Here is a 21464-nt window from a genome sequence, read left to right as displayed (position 1 = left end):
TGAATTTGTTTTGCCTAAATAACACAAACTCACTGCTTGGGTGGAGAGCATTTCATTAATGCTGTGGTCATACTGTTCAGCCAAGATGGCTAACTTCCGGGTCTGCTCCTCCTTGAGCCGTTTCAGAACAGCTTTGTGCTCACTCTTTGGTGTAGTCTCCAGTAAGTGATTTCTCAATGCTTTGTACTGTCTGGTTTGGATTTTACAGGTGTCCTGAAACTGCTTTTTTATTTGGAGTTCTTTAGACTGAGAAGGAAAAAAAAGATATATGTAATTTTTAACATATGGCATTTGGTATACCTGATGCTTATATGAAAATAAAAGGCTACTAGGAGAAAGGAAGAGGGAAAAACAAAATGGTTAGATCATAAGCTTGCAGGTACAGTATGTTTCTACTTGGCTATTAGGGCAAACCATTAGATTCTATGTATTACAAAAGCTCTAATTTAAAACATTAGAATACCAAGTACCTTATTTTTCGTATGACTTCAAGCAGTACTCATTATTTTGGTAACAGTTACAAATAAATATTAAAATTAATTTTGATTGCTATTTATATTGACACAAAATTAAATTTCTTCTCATGCATTAACAATAGTAGATACAAAAGTTTCTTATTGGCCAGACAATATCTTACCAGATTTCCAAGGCAGAAAATAAGCATATTTATTGTTCCTTATCTGAGACAACTTGCTCCAATTTCTTTTAATGACAATCTCAACTCTAACTACATAGTCTGTGACAGACCCCACAAAAGCAGGCTATCAGTAACTGACTAACATTATTATAATTATCTTTTCCTTAAGGGGAATAAACTGTGGGGCAAGGGAGGGGACAGCCCTTCTTGAGGTGATGATAAAAGACATGAACTACATAAACATTTGGGAGGTAAAACAATTTGAGTTCAGAGACAAAGTGGTTTGGCTTTATTTTTTGGTTAATCACAGGTTAGTTGTTTCTATGAACTCAGGTCTGAACAAAATTTGAGAAGATGAGATATATTTCTATAAGGTATATTGTTCAAGCCTACATGTGAGACTTTACTCATGTACTTCCATAAGGCAGAAATTATAGCTTGAAATATTGACTGGTTGATTCAGTGTGCAACAAATGCATATAAAACCAAAGTAACATACTTTTCAAGGAAGTAACTATTCATTCTCTCCACCACCTCTGCCAATAAATACCAAAATATCAAATACACACTTTCCATATTTTGTACCAACCAAGTCATTAAGTTACCACCATCCTGTGAAAGGTAAAGAAATGCCTAGCTACAAAGAGAAACTCTTAGTTCAGCTATGTTTAGTGGCACCACTCTTAAATACTGTTCTTGGTTAACAATATTGAAATAATATTCAAGTTAGCCAGGAATGGGACAATGACATTTAGCCATTCTTTCCTACCTCTGTATAACAGCCTTCAGTCCTTTAATAGTTTTTATTTTTAAATATTCTGTCAAGAAAACACTGTGATTATTCCACACCACTAGTCTAATGAGAGGGAAAAATAAAACCCTTGAAAAATGTGCTTTTCCTATAAGAATAGTAATACTTGTACCAAGAATAAACTATACCCCTTAATGTCTGACTCAAATGAACACAAGAGGAATGTTAAGTTACTCATCTAACATTGACAAATCATCATCTGGATGGCAGATGAAACAGCAGAGCAGGTAACAGGTGTCAATCACCTATTCCATTGACATGGGTACCCCAGAACTCCCCAAATCCCAGTTAAATTCACTTCAGTTCAGTTACTCAGTCGTGTCTGACTCTTTGCGACCCCATGAATCGTAGCACGCCAGGCCTCCCTCTCCATCACCAACTCCCGGAGTTTACCCAAACTCATGTCCATCGAGTCAGTGATGCCATCCAGCCATCTCATCCTCTGTCATCCCCTTCTCCTCCTGCCCCCAATCCCTCCCAGCATCAGAGTCTTTTCCAATGAGTCAAATCTTCGCATGAGGTGGCCAAAGTATTGGAGCTTCAGCTTTAGCATCAATCCCTCCAATGAACACCCAGGACTGATCTCCTTTAGAATGGACTGGCTGGATCTCCTTGCAGACCAAGGGACTCTTAAGAGTCTTCTCAAACACCACAGTTCAAAAGCATCAATTCTTCAGGCTCAGCTTTTTATACAGTCCAACTCTCACATCCATACATGACCACTGGAAAAACCATAGCCTTGATTAGACAGACCTTTGTTGGCAAAGTAATGTCTCTGCTTTTTAACATGCTGTCTAGGTTGGTCATAACTTTCCTTCCAAAGAGTAAGTGTCTTTTAATTTCATTGCTGCAATCACCATCTGCAGTGATTTTGGAGCCCCCAAAAATAAAGTCTGACACTGTTTCCCCATCTATTTCCCATGAAGTGATGGAACCAGATGCCATGATCTTAGTTTTCTGAATCTTGAGCTTTAGGCCAACTTTTTCACTCTCCTCTTACACTTTCATCAAGAGGCTCTTTAGTTCCTCTTCACTTTCTGCCATAAGGGTGGTGTCATCTGCCAATATGAGGTTATTGATATTTCTCCTGGCAATCTTGATTCCAGCTTGTGCTTCTTCCAGCCCAGTGTTTCTCACGATGTATTATGCTGCTGCTGCTGCTAAGTCGCTTCAGTCATGTCCGACTCTGTGCGACCCCATAGACGGCAGCCCACCAGGCTCCCCTATCCTTAGGATTCTCTAGGCAAGAACACTGGAGTGGGTTGCCATTTCCTTCTCCAATGCATGAAAGTGAAAAGTGAAAGTGAAGTCGCTCAGTCGTGTCCGACCCCATGGACTGCAGCCTACCAGGCTCCTCTATCCATGGGATTTTCCAGGCAAGAGTACTGGAGTGGGGTGCCATTGCATATAAGTTAAATAAGCAGGGTGACAATATACAGCCTTGACGTGCTCCTTTTCCTATTTGGAACCAGTCTGTTGTTCCATGTCCAGTCCTAACTGTTGCTTCCTGACCTGCAAACAGGTTTCTCAAGAGGCAGGTCAGGTGGTCTGGTATTCCCATCTCTTTCAGAATTTTCCACAGTTTCTTCTGATCCACACAGTCAAAGGCTTTGGCATAGTCAAGAAAGCAGAAATAGATGTTTTTCTGGAACTCTCTTGCCTTTTCCATGATCCAGCGGATATTGGCAATTTGATCTCTGATTCCTTTGCCTTTTCTAAAACCAGTTTGAACATCTGGAAGTTCATGGTTCATGTATTACTGAAGCCTGGCTTGGAGTATTTTGAGCATTACTTTACTAGCATGTGAGATGAGTACAATTGTGCAGTAGTGTGTGCATTCTTTGGCATTGCCTTTCTTTGGGACTGGAATGAAAACTGACCTTTTCCAATCCTGTGGCCACTGCTGAGTTTTCCAAATTTGCTGGCATACTGAGTGCAGCACTTTCACAGCATCATCTTTCAGGATTTGAAATGGCTCAACTGGGATTCCAACATCTCCACTAACTTTGTTGATAGTGATGCTTTCTAAGGCCCACCTGACTTCACATTCCAGGATGTCTGGCTCTAGATTAGTGATCACACCATGGTGATTATTTGGGTCGTGAAGATCCATTTTGTACAGCTCTTCTGTGTATTCTTCCACCTCATCTTCTGCTTCTGTTAGGTCCAGACCATTTCTGTCCTTTATCGAGCCCATCTTTGCATGAAATGTTCCCTTGCTATCTCTAATTTTCTTGAAGATATCTCTAGTCTTCCCCATTCTGTTGTTTTCCTCTATTTCTTTGCATTGATCGCTGAAGAAGGCTTTCATATCTCTTCTTGCTATTCTTTGGAACTCTGCATTCAGATGCTTATATCTTTCCTTTTCACTTTTCTTCTTTTCACAGCTTTTTGTAAGCCTTCCTCAGACAGCCATTTTGATTTTTGCATTTCTTTTTCTTGGGGATGGTCTTGATCCCTGTCTCCTGTACAATGTCATGAACCTCTGTCCATAGTTCATCAGGCACTCTATCAGATCTAGTCCCTTAAATCTATTTTTCACTTCTGCTGTATAACCATAAGGGATTTGATGAAGGTCATACCTGAATGGTCTAGTGGTTTTCCCTACTTTCCGCGATTTAAGTCTGAATTTGGCAATAAGAAGCTCATGATCTGAGCCACAGTCAGCTCCTGGTCTTGTTTCTGTTGACTGTATATAGAGCTTCTCCATCTTTGGCTGCAAAGAATATAATCAATCTGATTTTGGTGTTCACCATCTGGTGATGTCCATGTGTAGAGTCTTCTCTTGTGTTGTTGGAAGAGGGTGTTTGCTATGACCAGTGCGTTCTCTCGGCAAAACTCTATTAGCCTTTGCCCTGCTTCATTCCGTACTCCAAGGCCAAATCTGCCTGTTACTCCAGGTGTTTCTTGACTTCCTACTTTTGCATTCCAGTCCCCTATAATGAAAAGGACATCTTTTTTGTGTGTTAGTTCTAAAAGGTCTTTTAGCTCTTCATAGAACTGTTCAACTTCAGCTTCTTCAGCGTTATGGTTGGGGCATAGGCTTGGATTACTGTGATATTGAATGGTTTGCCTTGGAAATGAAGAGAGATCATTCTGTCATTTTTGAGATTGCATCTAAGTACTGCATTTCAGACTCTTTTGTTGACCATGATGGCTACTCCATTTCTTCTAAGGGATTCTTGCCCACCGTAGTAGATATAATGGTCAATGGACCATGCAGAACCGTCCCAGCTGTGATGGACTGAGCAGAAGCGTGGCCGAGAGGAGCTACCCCTCACCCAAGGTCAGGGGCGGTGACCGAGAGTGCCAGGCTATGACGGCCAGGAGCGGCCGAGAGGAGCTACCCCAAGTCTGAGGTTAGGGTAGCGGCCGAGACGAGTTACCCCACACCTGAGGTCAGGGGCGGCGGCCAAGACGAGCCACCCCATGCCTGAAGTCAGGGGCGGCGGCCGAGATGAGCCACCCCATGCCTGAGGTCAGGGGCAGCGGCCGAGAGGGGCAACTCCACGTCCACGGAGCAGCGGCTGCGTGGGCAAAGGAGGGCCGAGAGGAGCTACTCCACGTTCAAGGTCAGGAGGGGTGACCCTGAGGAGATACCCCCTTGTCCAAAGTAAGGAGCAGCCCTGAAGAGATACCCCACGACCAAGGTAAGAGAAACCCTAGACTGTAGGTGTTGTGAGAGGGCATCCGAGGGGGCACACACTGAAACCATAATCACAGAAAATTAGCCAATCTGATCACACGGACCACAGCCTTGTCTAACTCAATGAAACTAAGCCATACCGTGTGGGGCCACCCAAGACAGACAGGTCACGGTGGAGGGGTCTGACAGAATGTGATCCACTGCGAGAAGGGAATGGCAAACCACTTCAGTATTCTTGCCTTGAGAACCCCATAAACAGTATGAAAAGGAAAAATGACAGGATACTGAAAGAGGAACTCCCCAGGTCGGTAAGTGCCCAATATGCTACTGGAGATCAGTGGAGAAATAACTCCAGAAAGAATGAAGGGATGGAGCCAAAGCAAAAACAATACCCAGTTGTGGATGTGACTGGTGATAGAACCAAGGTCCGATGCTGTAAAGAGCAATATTGCATAGCAACCTGGAATGTCAGGTCCATGAATCAAGGCAAATTGGAAGTGGTCAAACAGGAGATGGCAAGAGTGAACATTGACATTCTAGGAATCAGCGAACTAAAATGGACTGGAATGGGTGAATTTAATTCAGATGACCAGTTAAATCACATAAGTACTAAAACTGATGCCCCCGATCTCCTTCAAATTCCTGGAGAAAGTTGGAAGTTGCAATTATTAGGGAAACAAAAATGGAATAACTTGATGTTAAAATCAAGCCAGTTTGGTTCAAACTGAGTAAGTAGATACAGATACATAACTAAGAGGAAATGGTCATTTTCTTCCCTAGTAAAGTAACAACAATCTCCTTTATAGAAAATCTTGAGCTCATTTGTCATCAAAAGCAGACATTCTCTTCAAAGCCTGACTATAACTGTGAAACATTGTTTTTTGCCTCACTTTTTACATCGTATCTGCAAAGATCACACTAGTGTTTATAAACTTTCAAACTGAAAAGGTTGACAATAAGAAAGAGAAAGTAAAGGTTAAACACCAAACAACTCTATACCAAGCCCTACTGCTGCTAACTTTAAAATCATCATTCATTTCACAGACACGTTACTTAAATAACTTTAGCTTAGGCTAAAGGTACCTTCAGACTCTTAGGCTGTTGTCGAACCTCCATGACATGCTTTCGCCTTAGCTCTCGTTCTCTTCGCTTATTATATTCTAGCTGGTTAGTGAGCTCAGTTTGATGCTGCAATCTGATCAACTCACAGCGCATCTTCTGAATTGTGTTGAGGTGGCGGAACTCCAGTTCTTGCATGGATTCATGCTGTCGTAGTAGCATGGCATGCTCTAAGTCCTTCTGAGTCTGTCTTTTATTTAACTCCTAATCCATAATACAAAAGACAAAGGTATATTTATCGCTGAACAATGCCAGGGGGAAAAACCGTAAGAAACAGATTAACCAGGAAAAAGATGTAATCCCAGATTCAATAATGACTGCACAGTAAATATCAGATTTTATGACCTACACAGTAGTAAATGTGCCATTAGTAAAGACAAATTTCCTTATTCTAGTATTTACTATTCATTAATACTATTTTATGCCATAAGCTTAAAACATATCAAATCTCAGTAGACTTAATAACATCCTTCTTTCTTTCTTTCTTTCTGAATTTTATATTTGAAGAGAACCCCGAAGCCATTTTATGAATTTCTTCAGAGTGTCCTATCCAATTCTATTACATGCAGAATACCCAGTATAGTGTAATGGATAAGAACATGGACCTGGCTCTGCTACCTACAGTCACCGAGTCCTTGGGTTAGTTGTTTAAACCTGCTGTGCTTTACTGTCATCACTTTTCAAAGAAATAATAGTATAGCTATTGTACAGATTTAATGTGAGGATGAAATGAATTCATAAGCGGAAAGTTCTCAGAATAATACCTAGCACATGATGCTCGATAAATGTTTTAATTCCTTTTTTTTCTTTCAGATTAAAAAGAACAAGTGTAAAACACATACACTTGTTCCCTTTGCCCCTGCAAACCCTTCTGCAAAGGACAACAGTTTGAAGAAAATGCTTCCCAACCTTCCCCATGCTACTGTGAAACAACTATTATACAAAAGCATATAGTTTAAAAAACTGAGACAACATAGGCATGTAATGTGCTTTCTTCAGCTAACAATATAATGGACATATATCCAGATCTGATCAGTATATACAGATCTTTAAGTTTCACCATAGGTTTCTGCTTTGAAATACTATAATTTTCCATTTTTTGCTGTATAAAAAATTTTTCATTAAATGTTGATGCATCATGCATCATATAATCATGTTGTTATTTCTTTAGGATAGAATTCTAGAAGTGGATTTGTAGGTAAAAGCATATGAGCTCCAAAAGGGCAGTATCAATTTATACTCTTACAAACACTGCACATGTCCCAAACCTGTTACTAGGATTCAATGCTGCCAGTCTGTTAAACTGTTCTTATTTAACTGATGTAACTACTTTAATTCGAATTTCTTTAATTATTAGTAAATTTGAACAATTACACTATACTTGAAGTTTATTTTAAGCCACTCTTGGAAATAAGCTAATCTGTGCTCAGAGGTATCCCTGATACTGAGAATGTTTGTTTTCCCTGACACAAGAGTTTCTATGTTTGCTCAATTAAGTACATGATTATAAAGAAAGTATTAAATGGTAACATGTAGGGGATATAAAGACTGGAAAAAAACTAAACCAGTGACTTCATAAAATTTTCATTCTAGGCAAGAAGAGATATTTCTCCCCCAAAAGTGTGTGTGTGTAGGAGAGAGAAATGCAGAGAATATTTAAATAAGGAGGAGGATTTGGATATTAGGGGAGGCATTTCTGAGGAGAGACATGAACGGGGAAAGCAAGCCATGTAGATTAATCTAGGAAAGAAGAATCAGGCTGAGGGAGGCACAAGCGCAAAGGCCCTGAGACTGAGAGGGACTAACATATTTTCAGAAAAGATTCGCGTTTCTAACGCACCTCCCTGACAAGGTCCTGCTCTAAGTTATGACGCCCAAGTAACATTCTTCTCTTGAAGCGACGGCATTCCAACTCTAGATACTGTCTCTGACGCCGTAGAAGATTAGCCTCTTCTTCTGCTTGGAAATGCTGTATATTCTCCTTCTGCTTTGAAAGCCATTCCTGTTTTTCTTTTTTGGGGGTGCTCTGATTTTCATTCAGCTCCTGGTAACATAAAAAACAACTCAGTTCAAAATACATAAAAATCAACTGCATAAATATATCATGTGGTATTTGGTATTAAAAAAGTACCTCCTTAAGCTGCTCTTTTCGAAGTTTATATTCTCTTTTCTGAGACTCCAAAAAGCTGTTTAGTTCTTTCTTCTGTTGGGCCTGAATATGTTGCTGAAATTTTTTCTCTTCATTGGCCATCACTTTAGCCTATGAGAAATTTAAAAAATGGATCGAATTAGTTAAGTAGACAGATTGAAACGAACAGTTTAATATATACCACTTAGGATAAAATCTGTATAAGCATTACCAAAATAAGAAGATCCAACAAATTACTAATAAGTATTACTTAGCATCTTATTTGAATTTCAGAGAACCAGTAAAATGGGACTCATCTTTAAAATGTTGACCTATTACAGAATTAAAAAGCTTTCACCTTTTAAAAAACTTAACAATATGCCCCCCCAAAAAATAAGTATTTATTTCAAATATAATAAAATCATGACCTTTTATTTAGATTGACTTGTATATTAAATAATATACTCCTCTCCAAAGTAAACCTTGACCTTTAACTTATATATTAAATAAAAATGTTAAATATTAGATACATATATATCATACTGTTTTATTTCTGATTACATATGATTACATATGCAATGTATATTCATTGTGGATCATTTAGAAAATACAGAAAAACACAAAGGAAAAAAAACTTTGTATGAGTTTAGCATTCAGAGAAAAATAAGAAAAACAGCTTGATACACACCTTTCCTATTTTTTCTATGCATGCACACATTTTAAATAAATCTGTAATCACACTGCACATCCTATGTCATGATCTGCTTTTCTAAATATGTTAGTATTTATCTCTTCCCAAGTTATTAAAAATACTTTCTAATGCCCACCAGGATTCTAAATATCTATAAATTCTTTACTCAAGATAATTCAAAATTAAATAATTATTTACTCAATAAATTATTTTGCCAATTCTCTACTATTGTGATTGCAGCCATGAAATTAAAAGACGCTTACTCCTTGGAAGGAAACTTATGACCAACCTAGACAGCATGTTAAAAAGCAGAGACATTACTTTGCCAACAAAGGTCCGTCTAGTCAAGACTATGGTTTTTCCAGTGGTCATGTATGGATGTGAGAGTTGGACTGTGAAGAAAGCTGAGTGCTGAAGAATTGATGCATTTGAACTGTGGTGTTGGAGAAGACTCTTGAGAGTCCTTGGACTGCAAGGAGATCCAACCAGTCCATTCTAAAGGAGATCAGCCCTGGGTGTTCATTGGTAGGTAGGACTGAGGCTGAAGCTGAAACTCCAATACTTTGGCCACCTCATGCGAAGAGTTGACTCATTGGAAAAGACTTTGATGCTGGGAGGGGTTGGGGGCAGGAGGAGAAAGGGACGACCGAGGATGAGATGGCTGGATGGCATCACCGGCTCAATGGACATGCTGCTGCTGCTGCTGCTAAGTCGCTTCAGTCGTATCCAACTCTGTGTGACCCCATAGACAGCAGCCCACCAAGCTCCACCATCCCGGGGATTCTCCAGGAGTTTGGGTAAACTCCAGGAGTTGGTGATGGAGAGGGAGGCCTGGCGTGCTGCGATTCATGGGGTCGCAAAGAGTCGGACACGACTGAGCGACTGAACTGAACTGAACTACTATTATGAGAATGGGTCTTTTAATTTGGGGGGGGAAGGTGAACAGGGTAACTATAATAAATAATGCCTCAATGTGGACTAGCTAGATATATTTCTAGATATTGTGTTAATTTACTGGGAAGCTTACATTTTACTTGACAAATGTGACTATCAAAATAAAATTTAACTGATGGGACATCAAAAACATTAGGTTTCCCATAAGAATCCTAAAAAATATATACTTAAATCATACAGTAGAATGACACATTTATAAATAAACAAAATGGGCCAAATCTTAATTTGAACCTCTCTTATTATCTCTAACATTGTTACATTACAGTAATCTTTAATTATTCTAATGTTAAAATGCTACTATAAAGTGAAGGAAGATTTCCAAAAAACACATGATTTTTTGAGACCTAAATCACCTATTGATAGATGATTAAGAAACTCCTCATACTATCAGAGTACCTAGGGCCTAGAATGGTTGCATGATTTACCCACTGCGGTAACAATAAAACATGAGCATTAGGAAATAATCCCACGCCTACTGGTTCCCAGACTTAGTACCTGATACTACACATGTTATATAAATGCTTCTCCCTATTCCCAACTGAACTGGCTTGGTTCTAGGGAACATATCCTAAGATCAAAATGCCATCTTGGTTAATTCTGAGATGCTTATGATCTACAGTAAATCAGCCACCTCTTTTTCCATAGCAGCCTGATGTTTCTTGATAAGTTTCTCCATTTCTGCAGCAAAATTGTTACGCTGTGTTTCAAGATCTTTGTCTAATCTGAGGCGATGTTCATCCATCTCAGCCTTCAACTTATTTTCCAGAGTCATCAGCTGCTTTTGATGTTGCCGCCTCATTCTCTTATAGCCAGACATTTGTTCTCTAAGCTCAGAGTCCTGCTCATGTTCCTGCATTTGCCTTGTAACCTAGACACACAAACAGTGGAGAGAAAACAATAAAACAAAACATTTTTTCTTTCAGAAGCATTTTAGACCACTCTATTAGTTATCCAAGTAAACAATTACTCTAAGAGATTCCAATGAGCAGTTTCCAATTAAAATTCCAGGCAATCTTTTAAAGAAATAGACAAGCTGGTTCTAAAATTTATATAGAAATGTAAAGCAGCTACAAGAAGCAAAACATTCTTGAGGGAAAAAAAGTTGGAAGACACACATTTCAGTGATCAAAATGGTGTGGTACTGGTGGAAGGACAGGCTGAACAGATCAAAGGAACAGAATAAAATCTAGAAACAGATCATACATATTTAGTCAACTGATTTTTCTACCAAAAAGTCAAGTTAGGTCAAAGAGGAAATAAATGTATTATCAAATTATAACTGGTTCTCTGTATATAAAACTCAAAAACCTTGACTTCTGTATCACTCTATACCAAAATTAATTTGAAAAGAATCATTTGACATAAACACAAAATCCAGAATCATAAAAGTAGAATAAATCACAGAATATCTTTATGACTGTAGGGCAGACAAGTATTTCCTAGGTGGGACACAGAAAGCACTGACAATAAAGGAAAAAATGTGTAAACTGATTTTTTCAGTTGAGGTGAAATTCACATAATATAAAATAAATTATTTTAAAGTGAACAACACTAGCATTTAGTATGTATATGTATTTTCTTAGTTGATGGTTAGCATAATGCATACCACTAAAAATACTTCAAATTGAACACCTAAGATCTATGTATTTCATTGTATGAAAAAAACCCAAGGCAGAGCAGTCAGACTGAATTATAGTACATGGTACTTTTATTGAAAAATATAGCTACGCATATCTTTGAACACAAATCTACCTACTGTATGAATGTTTTATCTGAAATAAATAGACTTAATAGGTTTAGGGACATGGATCTTAAGTTGTCTAAATCCATAACTTAAGAGAATTCCTCAAGAAATCCCTAGTGGTCCAGTGGTTAGGACTCTGTGCTTGCAACGTTGAGGGTATGGGTTCAATCCCTGGTCCTGTAAGCTGAGTAGCATGACCAAAAAAAAAAGTTTCCTCAATTAATTTGAGGGAGCTAAAATTTGACACAGAAGGCTTGTCTGGAAAACATTTATATGCACCCAGTCACAAAGATGTTTTCCCAACAAGCTGGCTTTGTCCAGGTATTTGTTAAAATGGTCATGAAAAAACTAAGCAATCTTTGCTACTTTCTCTGTTCAAAGAATTATTTACATGTTGAAGACCAGTAGGAATGACTTGACTTATCATAGGGGATGGTGTTTATCTTTTTGTTTTTGAATTTATTTTATTTTTGGCTGGGGTGGGTCTGGTCTAGTTCCTGACTGCAGGCCTTCTCTACCTGTGGCAAGTGGGGGCTACTCTCTAGTTGTGGAGCACAGGTTTCTCATTGTGATGGCTTCTCTTGCTATGGAGCATGAGCTCTAAGCGGTTGGGCTTCAGTAGTTGCAGCACATGGGTTTACTTGCTCCTTGGCCTGTGGGATCTTCCAAGACCAGGGATTGAACCCATGTTCCCTGTGCTAGCAGGTGGATTCTTAACCACTGGACCACCAGGGAAGTCCAGGGGATGGTGTTCTTGACCCTAGATGTCATTCAGATTCATGGGCCACAGCATGAGATTTACAAGATCTGTTATGTAGTTGATAATTCAGACAATTTCTATATATTTTTTCTGTCATATTTACTAATAACCTATTTCCTTTTGATATCTTAACATCTTTCTATCCCCACCTTTATCATGTTTTGGTCCTACATATCTGACTGATCAGGGTTATAAGTACCCCAGTATAACAACATCCTTGTAATGAACAAATAATCCATTTTCATTATTTGGGAAGTCAGGAGAACTACATTTTAATTATATCAAATTGGATTACTTGCTATTTCACAAACACTTCCCCTCATTTTTGTTAGCCTGTCAACTCTTAGGTGGAAACTACATTTTTTCTCTCCCCTTGTGCCTAAAACCAACTAATTATTAAAGGCTCAAATGATTTATAAATACTCAACCTAAATCAAAGGTAATCTGAATTCCTATTTAGTACCTTTTAGCCTTCTGGGTTGGGAAGATACCCTGGAGAAGGGGATGGCTACCCACTTCTTTCCTAGAGAATTTCATGGATAGAGGAGCCCGGCAGGCTACAGTCCACAGATCAAAAGAGCTGGACACAACTGAGCAACTATCAGTTTCAGCCGTCTTAAGCATTTAATATATTCTAATATATTAGTTATTTGTATACACATCTCTCAGAGTGCTTTCTATAAGATCTTTCTTATAACAGGCAGTTAAATGTTGAATAAATGTTAGAAATACAAAATACAAAAAAAAAAGATATACTTATACTTGAATATAGATGCCAAGGTCTAACATGAAAAACGTATTTGGGGTAGTACATACCAGTGATGCTGTTCGTATAGTAGCAAAGTGTTCTCGATTACGGTAGTGTGATTTATGACGAGATACTTGAGGTGGAGATTGTGGATCCGATGCCCTTGTTCTAGGATCTCCCTCTTCTCTGTAATTTTCTTCCTCCTAGGCAAAGAAACAAACATCTATTGTGAATAAACACAGTTTGGGTGAACTTTCAAGAAAATTAAATTTTAAAGACAAATGGATCAATAAATCTCAAAGACATAATTCTAAAAAGCAAAAATAAAAAATGGGAATGCTGACATTTTATTTTCAACATAATTTGAATCAGGAGACATTATCTCCTCAATGTATGAAACAGTATACAGAATCAGGATAATGAAACATTATGGATAGATTTATATAATATTCATTAAGTGCAAAATTACAAAGCCTTAATATAACTTAAAAACAAAGATAATAAAACATGCAGCCAGTATTTTAAATAGCAGTAATAAAATTAATTACTTTAGGGCTCTTGGGTTTAAGAAGTAATAATATAGCTTAAAAAAACTTTGTAATACTCCTGCCACCGGTCCAAAATAAGTAAACAACAAATAATTGTAAAAATTTTAAGAATCAATGACTTTCTTGATATATACATTACTTCAATTACTGAAAAGGAAGTCAATTAGCAACCAACTAGTTACATGAAGGCAATGGCAACCCACTCCAGTACTCTTGCCTGGAAAATCCCATGGACGGAGGAGCCTGGTGGGCTGCAGTCCATGGGGTCAAGAAGAGTCGGACACAACTGAGCGACTTCACTTTGACTTTTCACTTTCATGCATTGGAGAAGGAAATGGCAACCTACTCCAGTGTTCTTGCCTGCCCCCTCTCCCAGGGACGGGGGAGCCTGGTAGGCTGCTGTCTATGGGGTTGCAGAGAGTCGGACACGACTGAATTGACTTAGCAGCAGCAGCAGCAGCTACAGGAATAATCTTTTTTATGGGTGATCCTCTTGCCTAAGAATATAAACTCTCTATTTCATCCTCTACTCAGCCCCTGGTAACCTCTATTCCATCTTCTATCGCTATGAATTTGCCTATTCTAGGTATTTCTTATAAAAGGAATTATAGAATATTTGTCCTTTTACATCTGACTTATATCACTTAGCATGATGTTTTCAAAACTCACTAATGTTGTATCATGTTATCAGAATTTCCTTCCTTTGTATAACTGAATAATATTCACCATATATATATACCATGGTTTTGTTTATCCATTCTTTCCACCTTTCATCTATTTGTGCCTAATAACTTTTTAGGTAACACTGCAAGCTGTGAAGTTAAAAAAGGAAGCATTCCTATTAATTGTTAAAGGAGCTATCCAATCTTAAAATATTTTGAAGAACATTTAAAATTTTGCATTCAAAAGTATAATGACTAATGTAGTAAATACTCATTATTTCCTAAACCCAGAATTTATATTTTTCCATAATTAGACTCTAAGTTTTATTTTAAAGCTATAAACATTATATAGATAATGTAAAGTGACCAAAATCATTTGTGGTCACCATCCATCCTAATTCTTTCTCCCACGCTTCAAAAATATTAATATTACAATGAATTTCATGAGTATACCTACTATTTTTAAAGTACTTAATTTTCCATCTAAGTGACTTCAAATAATACATTATATATAATATTTCTTCTAAGATATTTTAAAAATATTCTTTCCATATTCTCAAGACATTAGTTTTACAAATGCAGATATTATACTGGAAGTTAACAAGCCTATTGCCATCTTCCAATAAGTTACCTAAAACTGTTCCCAACTTCTGAAACAGAAAAAAAAAAAAATTTTTAAACTCTTAATCTAACCAGATGAAAATTATTTATCAAAGCTGATTTTTTTCACTGAAATCCAAATACTCACAGGTTTTAAGTGGATGACAGAACTATTAGACATCACTGTGTGGTCTCCCTCCATCATGTCTAGCTCACTCTTGTCATCTGAGGCATCTGGAAGACTGTTAACACTACTACTTTGGCTACTGGCACTGATGGACATACTGGGAATAGACTGATTACTTCCAACACTATTCACTGTTCCTGTCCGTCCAACACCATGATCTTGTTCCTAGGGAAAAAAAGACCAATAGGTTCAAATATCTCTATTTCTCTTGATTTCTTGAATAGCAGCATCAAACACTGCTTGGCCAACAGTCTTTAGAAAGTCAGAGGTTTATCATGAGATATTCCCTTTATTTGGTGAAACTAGGAAGTTAATCCGTAACAGAAAAATAAACAAATAAAAATGACCAACAAGTACATAACAAAAACCTGACCAACTATGTGAAGTCAATTTATCAGTTTTGGGTTACTTCCGAAGTAAAGCATTTTCTCTAAACTGCCACTTTTTGAAATCCATTTTTACCACACATCTCATTGGGCATATATAGAGATTTTGCTCATTTCTCAATAATTCCCATGGTTAAAATAAGCCCCAACCATGAGAATTCCCTGGTGGTATGGTTTAGGAGTTAAGCACTTTCACTGCCAAGGGAGGGCCTGGGTTCAATCTCTGGTCAGGGAACTAAGATCCCACAAGCCACAGGGCGTAGAAAAAAAATAAATCAGAAAAACAAGCCACAAATTAAAAAAAAAAAAAATCCTAGAAACACCTCCTTTTAGTTATTTTTTGTTGAAGTCTTTTGTAAGTATATGTTTCTTTCTTACTTAAAAATTCTACCACCAAAGAATTCCTATTTTTCTTAAATTAAAATTATCTATTACATATACATATATATACACACATATATATAAAATCCCAAGAATGTTTTTCTGAAGTGACCAGGAAAGTCAAGGTATCTAGGTACCAACATTTTAGTAGTGTTACCATACCAAAATTCTCTAAGATATGGAGAATTTAATGTAGACATATGGTATATACAGAGGAACTTTTCTCATATCTCTAGCCTAACAGAGATGCTGTTATAGATTTAACTACATGATAAATTTATTAATTTTTAAACTTACTTTTATTAAAAATTTTATTTCATGTATCTAAAATACCCCACAATAAAGTAACCCAAAGCAATTTTCAAAAGACTATCATTAGAACTAAAAAATGAAAAAACCCAAAACTGTCGGTTAAGAAAATCTTGCATTTTGTAGTTCAGTAATTGTGCAGCACTATTAAAAAGTAACTGCTTCTAGTTTCCAAATGTAAAATGACATTTCTCACTGGAAAACAGTAAAAAACAAACCAAAGCTCTCGAATTCTGACAGAAGCAAAGAAAAGTGAAACTACTTATAGTAAAAGCTTTATATGTATATTTCAACATGAGAAAGTTCTATAACATATCCATTGCAAATTTGTATTCCCATTCTCCCTAAAAAGCAACACAGAAAGAACCTGACCTTGAGAGTGAGAGCTATCTGAATTTGAACTCATAGGCCTCTACCTACACTGAGTAAACCACTGAGCCTTGCTTTACACATAGCTTCAATACTCTGGCTACCTGATAAGAAGAGCCAACTCACTGGAAAAGACCCTGATGCTGGGGAAAGTCTGAAGGCAGGAGGAGAAGGGGACGACAGAGGGTAAGATGGTTGGATGGCATCACTGACTCAAGTGGACATGAGTCTGGGCAAACTCTGGGAGATGGTGAAGGACAGGGAAGCCTGGTGTGCTGCAGACTATGGAGTCGCAGAGAGTCAGACACAACTGAGTGACTGAACTGAACTGAAAATAAGTATTTCAGAACTGTGTAGATGGAATGAAACTATGCAGAACTGAAAAGAAACGTCCTTGGTGACAGAGTAGAATGCTTAGTAACTTGCTAATGACTTGTCAGTGAGTGCTGTCAACTTCCAGAGTCTATAATTTTATATATTTTCAAAAGCATGTCTCTCGCAATTGAGACAATAAGGCAAAAAAGGGTTCAGTGGCTAAGAAATTTGAAAGGGACAAGATTAAACGAAGTTGAACTTATTTAATAAAAGACGTTGCTGAGCTTTACTATATATGCCAATGTGCACAACACAGGGATTGAATTTAAAGAACACAGAACTGTTTTTCCCACATGTGATTTTATAGGACCAGTGTTAAGAAAACACAAATGGGAACCACTGATATAAGAGATTCATGATGTAAAAGAAGAGTTCCACAAGAAAAGAAGCCGATGAAGAGAGCTCAATATTTGATTCATTTATAAATCACCTCTTCTTCTTCCTGTGCTTCTACTGCTGGTCCATTATGTGCCTCCTGGAACAGGAGTTTCTTCATCTTTCGATACTGCAGATTGTCCAGCTCTCTTACTGCATCTTTCGTCCTCTGAATAAGATCTATTAACACTGTTTCAGGGCGCTCCCGAAGAACAAACATGTGCTGGATAAAAGAATGTAAAAGTCAAGCTGAAACCTATTATTTTTCCATTAATACAAATGTACACCTCTCTTAGCTGCAGAAGGAAATGGCAACCCATTCCAGTATTCTTGCTTGGAAAATTCCATAGACAGAAGAGCCCACTGGGCTACAGTCCATGGGGTTGCAAAGAGTCAGACACAACTGAGCACGCACACATGCCCCCCTTCTTAGACTCCAGAGTTACTATCCTAAATAATCATCATAGATAACACATATAATCTATAGCTATTCTATTTCTGACTTCTTATACTTACAAAATCATTATTTATATATATTTACTCTGTGCCTACATTTTATATAAACTCTGGTCAACTAAAAATGTAGAGTTGAAATGATAAAAGGGTTTAACTAAATACTAAGAAGTAAACCCAATTACAGCCCTAAACAGATGCTAAAAAAAAGGTTTACATAGTCTCAGAACTGTTGATTTCACACAAAAGGCATGTCAGTTCTGAGTTTTATTAGGTTTCAAGAGAAATGCATTTACTGCTGGTGAATTATATAATATAAACATGGATATTGTGGGTTCCTTTATATGTTACATAAACAATACTCTTCATAAAACACTAGTAGTTGATTAAAAGGCATATTATTAGTGATTTTTACTAACACTGAATGAAACTTAACCTTATCAAATAAGGAAAAGTACAAAGAATAATTCCACCTTTAGAGTATCACTGCTACATTGATACATTTCTTTTCAGAAATTTTCTATATACAGATTTTTGTTTTATAGATCATAAGTAAATAAATATATAGATTGCAGAAAGACACTTTCCGCCCTTGACTTCATGAGATGCCCCTGAATTTCTGTAACACTTACCTTTTTTGTCAGCCAAACTTACTTCTTATGTAAAGACTTCTAATTATACCGTATTTGGTTCTGCTTCACTATCATAAGACTGTTATTTCAAATTCGTAAACATAATGCCTACAGAATATTTCATCAAAGGTTTGTGCCAAAGTTCCATTACCCTAATTCTGGACAGTTATTTCCAACTTTTAATTCAGAGATAAACAGCTTCATAGAATTCTTTACAAAACTTAAAAATTCATTAAGATTTTTTTTTTCTATTTTTTTCTTCATGATGAATCATGAAAGAAATGTCAGGCCAAAGGGAAAGAAACACTTGCTAGATATTTCATATCATTTCCAATAAGGCTTGTGCCAATATATGCTATCAACTAGGTAAATGAACACTATATTCAGACTTGGAACCTAATCACCAAATACCAAATACCTGGGCTTGGTAGGTTGGGTTATACTCAAAGAGCTTCTTTCACCTATATTGGGCAAGTATGGGGTTGGGAAGATCCCCTAGAGAAGGAAATGGCAATCCACTCCAGTACTATTGCCTGGAAAATCCCATGGACAGAGGAGCCTGGTAGGCTACAGTCCATGGGGTCGCAAAGAGTCAGACATGACTGAGCGACTTCACTCACTCATGAGAAACAAGTCACATTCTTCCTTTTTCCTGAGCCTTAGCTTGGTATGTATCACTATTTATCAATACAATATTCCATCTTCTTATCCCAACTTCATATCTTATATTTCTAAGTCTGCCAGTTTTCTACATACAGATCTTGCTTATTTTTCACTAATTCCCAACTATACCAAACCTTTTGTTGCTATTTTGAGTACCAATTTAGTCAAGTTTTCATTTCGTAGAGTATGAGTGAGCTTATTGCCTAAAATTCCTCAAGCATTATTGAAAATCAATACTGCTCTTCTACACATTAAAGTTTCAAATAATACTATTGAATATATATAATAAAATCCTTTCAATTTCTTTGTATCTTTAACTGAGGTCCATTGATGAAAATAAACTTAATCCATCTGAAATTGTAAAACATTCATGCAAAAATAGGCTACTTAGATTTTACAGTGAAAAACCAGTAAGACTTCCTAGGGTCACCAAGAAAATCAAATCCCATTTTACCACTGCTTTATCTAGATATTTTAAGAACTATATTAAGCTCAACACACTATCCCTTGGTGGCTCAGATGGTAAAGTGTCTGTCTACGATGCGGGAGACCCAGGTTAGATTCCTGGGTTGGGAAAATCCCTTGGAGAAGGAAATGGCAATCCACTCCAGTACTACTGCCTGGAAAATCCCATGGACAGAGGAGCCTGGTAGGCTACAGTCCATGGGGACTCGCAAAAAGTCGGACACGACTGAGCAACTTTACGTTCACACTATTACTGCTATTGATACAATAGACAGCTGCCAAATGAAATAATAAATTTTTGAGAATAGGAAGCATATAAATCTCATATTTAAACGAGGCAATGAAACTTTGTGAAATCTGGAGAGTACACATGATTTTAAAAATCTTTTCATTGCTAAGTTAGAAAAATTTATTTTCAAAATGGAAACAAAAATATGACATCCATTTTAACTATTTCTTTTAAACTCTCTTTTCTCTCACAATATTTATGTAAATATATCACATATCATTTCTATTTCCTTCATATTACTTTAATAGAATACACAATTAGTATTTTAGTTAAAAACCAGTAGCGCACACCATATTGATTCCAAATCAAAGAAGAATGACACATTAAAAAAATTTCTTAGGGGTAGAAATCAGTACAATTGAACTGACCTTTAAAAGTTCCTCTGATGTAGGGCGATCTTGAGGGATTTTCTGGAGGCAAGAATCTACAAAGTTGCGAAAATAATCAGACCTATTGTAAAGGAAAGTATCAAGTGAACATATTGCTATTTCCTTTAAAAACACACCAGCAAAACAAAGCACATGCCTACTGTTGGGAGGGGGATGGAAATGAAATGATGAAAAAAAGCAGATATAGATACATTTCATATATGTCTATGAAAAGTTATCTAAAGCACAGCCAATGAATCTTCTTCATTTTCCAAAGATAAATTTGCACAGATTATTTTAAATTTCTGCTCCCGCAATTAAAATATCACAGCTCATTCTATATTGAGGGAACGTTAGACAAGCCAGTATTTTCTTTTTTGCATTCAAATCTAGGATAACTTTCTTATTATTTTTCTCCCTATAAACCACCTCTCTCTCTTCTTTGCCCCTTGGATCATCTTCTGTATAGTGTGATTCAGAGTATTACTCCATTTGCTTTGGAAGCAGTACTCCTTACAGCTAAGTATTTGGTATCCCTGAGCAAATGGATGTAACTTCCATTAAATCCAGAAAACCAGCTGAGATTTCTTTTTAAAACATTTAAAACACTGGAAGTCTGTAACCCATTATTATTGTAAAATGTTACAGATGAGAGTTCAAAGAGTATTAAGTAATTACTACTCCACTGGTGTTTGACTTCAATATCTAAGTAAGATTTTAAATTCCTTATAGACAAAAAAGATTCTCTTTTGAATCCCTGAAGTATCAAACACAGTGTGTAGACAATCTGTGTTCAATTTATTTATTATTTATATGTATCATAATACTAAACTGTGCCAAAAGATTCCTTTTATGTGTATTTACTTAAGTACTGAGACCTATGAATGTGTTAGTTAAGCCTTATCATTGGAACGTTAAAATTATTTATTATTAAATTTCTTCAATAATTATTTAATTATTAAAATAAATTGGCAACTAATGTATCTATCTTGAACTTTACAATATTTATTAAATATGCTGTTTATTTCCTTAGAATTTTTCAAATGTTTGATACCCATGAGGAATTAATTCCCCACTAAAATTTTCTATCACTGATGAAATCCTGGTTTTTAAAAACAGTCTCTATAAGCTTTTTACACAAATGAACTTAATTTTTCAAATCAA

The 21464-nt window shown here is 36.8% G+C and overlaps 1 protein-coding gene across 2 annotated transcripts in view; it reads right to left on the bottom strand.

Annotated features, from left to right (window-relative positions):
- Window positions 1-21464, bottom strand: part of TAOK1 (TAO kinase 1) — a 107341-nt gene that overhangs the window by 15545 nt on the left and 70332 nt on the right. The window contains exons 10-18 of one of the 2 annotated variants that reach the window (XM_004012516.6): window positions 20301-20382; window positions 17486-17653; window positions 15197-15400; window positions 13307-13441; window positions 10618-10854; window positions 8345-8473; window positions 8054-8257; window positions 6178-6417; window positions 34-246 (exon numbers count right to left, since the gene is read on the bottom strand). In XM_004012516.6, the coding sequence (XP_004012565.2) occupies window positions 34-246; window positions 6178-6417; window positions 8054-8257; window positions 8345-8473; window positions 10618-10854; window positions 13307-13441; window positions 15197-15400; window positions 17486-17653; window positions 20301-20382 (1612 nt within the window). The remainder of the gene's footprint in view (window positions 1-33; window positions 247-6177; window positions 6418-8053; window positions 8258-8344; window positions 8474-10617; window positions 10855-13306; window positions 13442-15196; window positions 15401-17485; window positions 17654-20300; window positions 20383-21464) is intronic. The other variant, XM_042255455.1, reaches the window with a different exon arrangement.

This window comes from Ovis aries, chromosome 11 (assembly GCF_016772045.2).
Source record: "Ovis aries strain OAR_USU_Benz2616 breed Rambouillet chromosome 11, ARS-UI_Ramb_v3.0, whole genome shotgun sequence".
In the NCBI taxonomy this organism is placed as follows: domain Eukaryota; kingdom Metazoa; phylum Chordata; class Mammalia; order Artiodactyla; family Bovidae; genus Ovis; species Ovis aries.
This window is presented reverse-complemented; position numbering and strand designations above follow the sequence as displayed.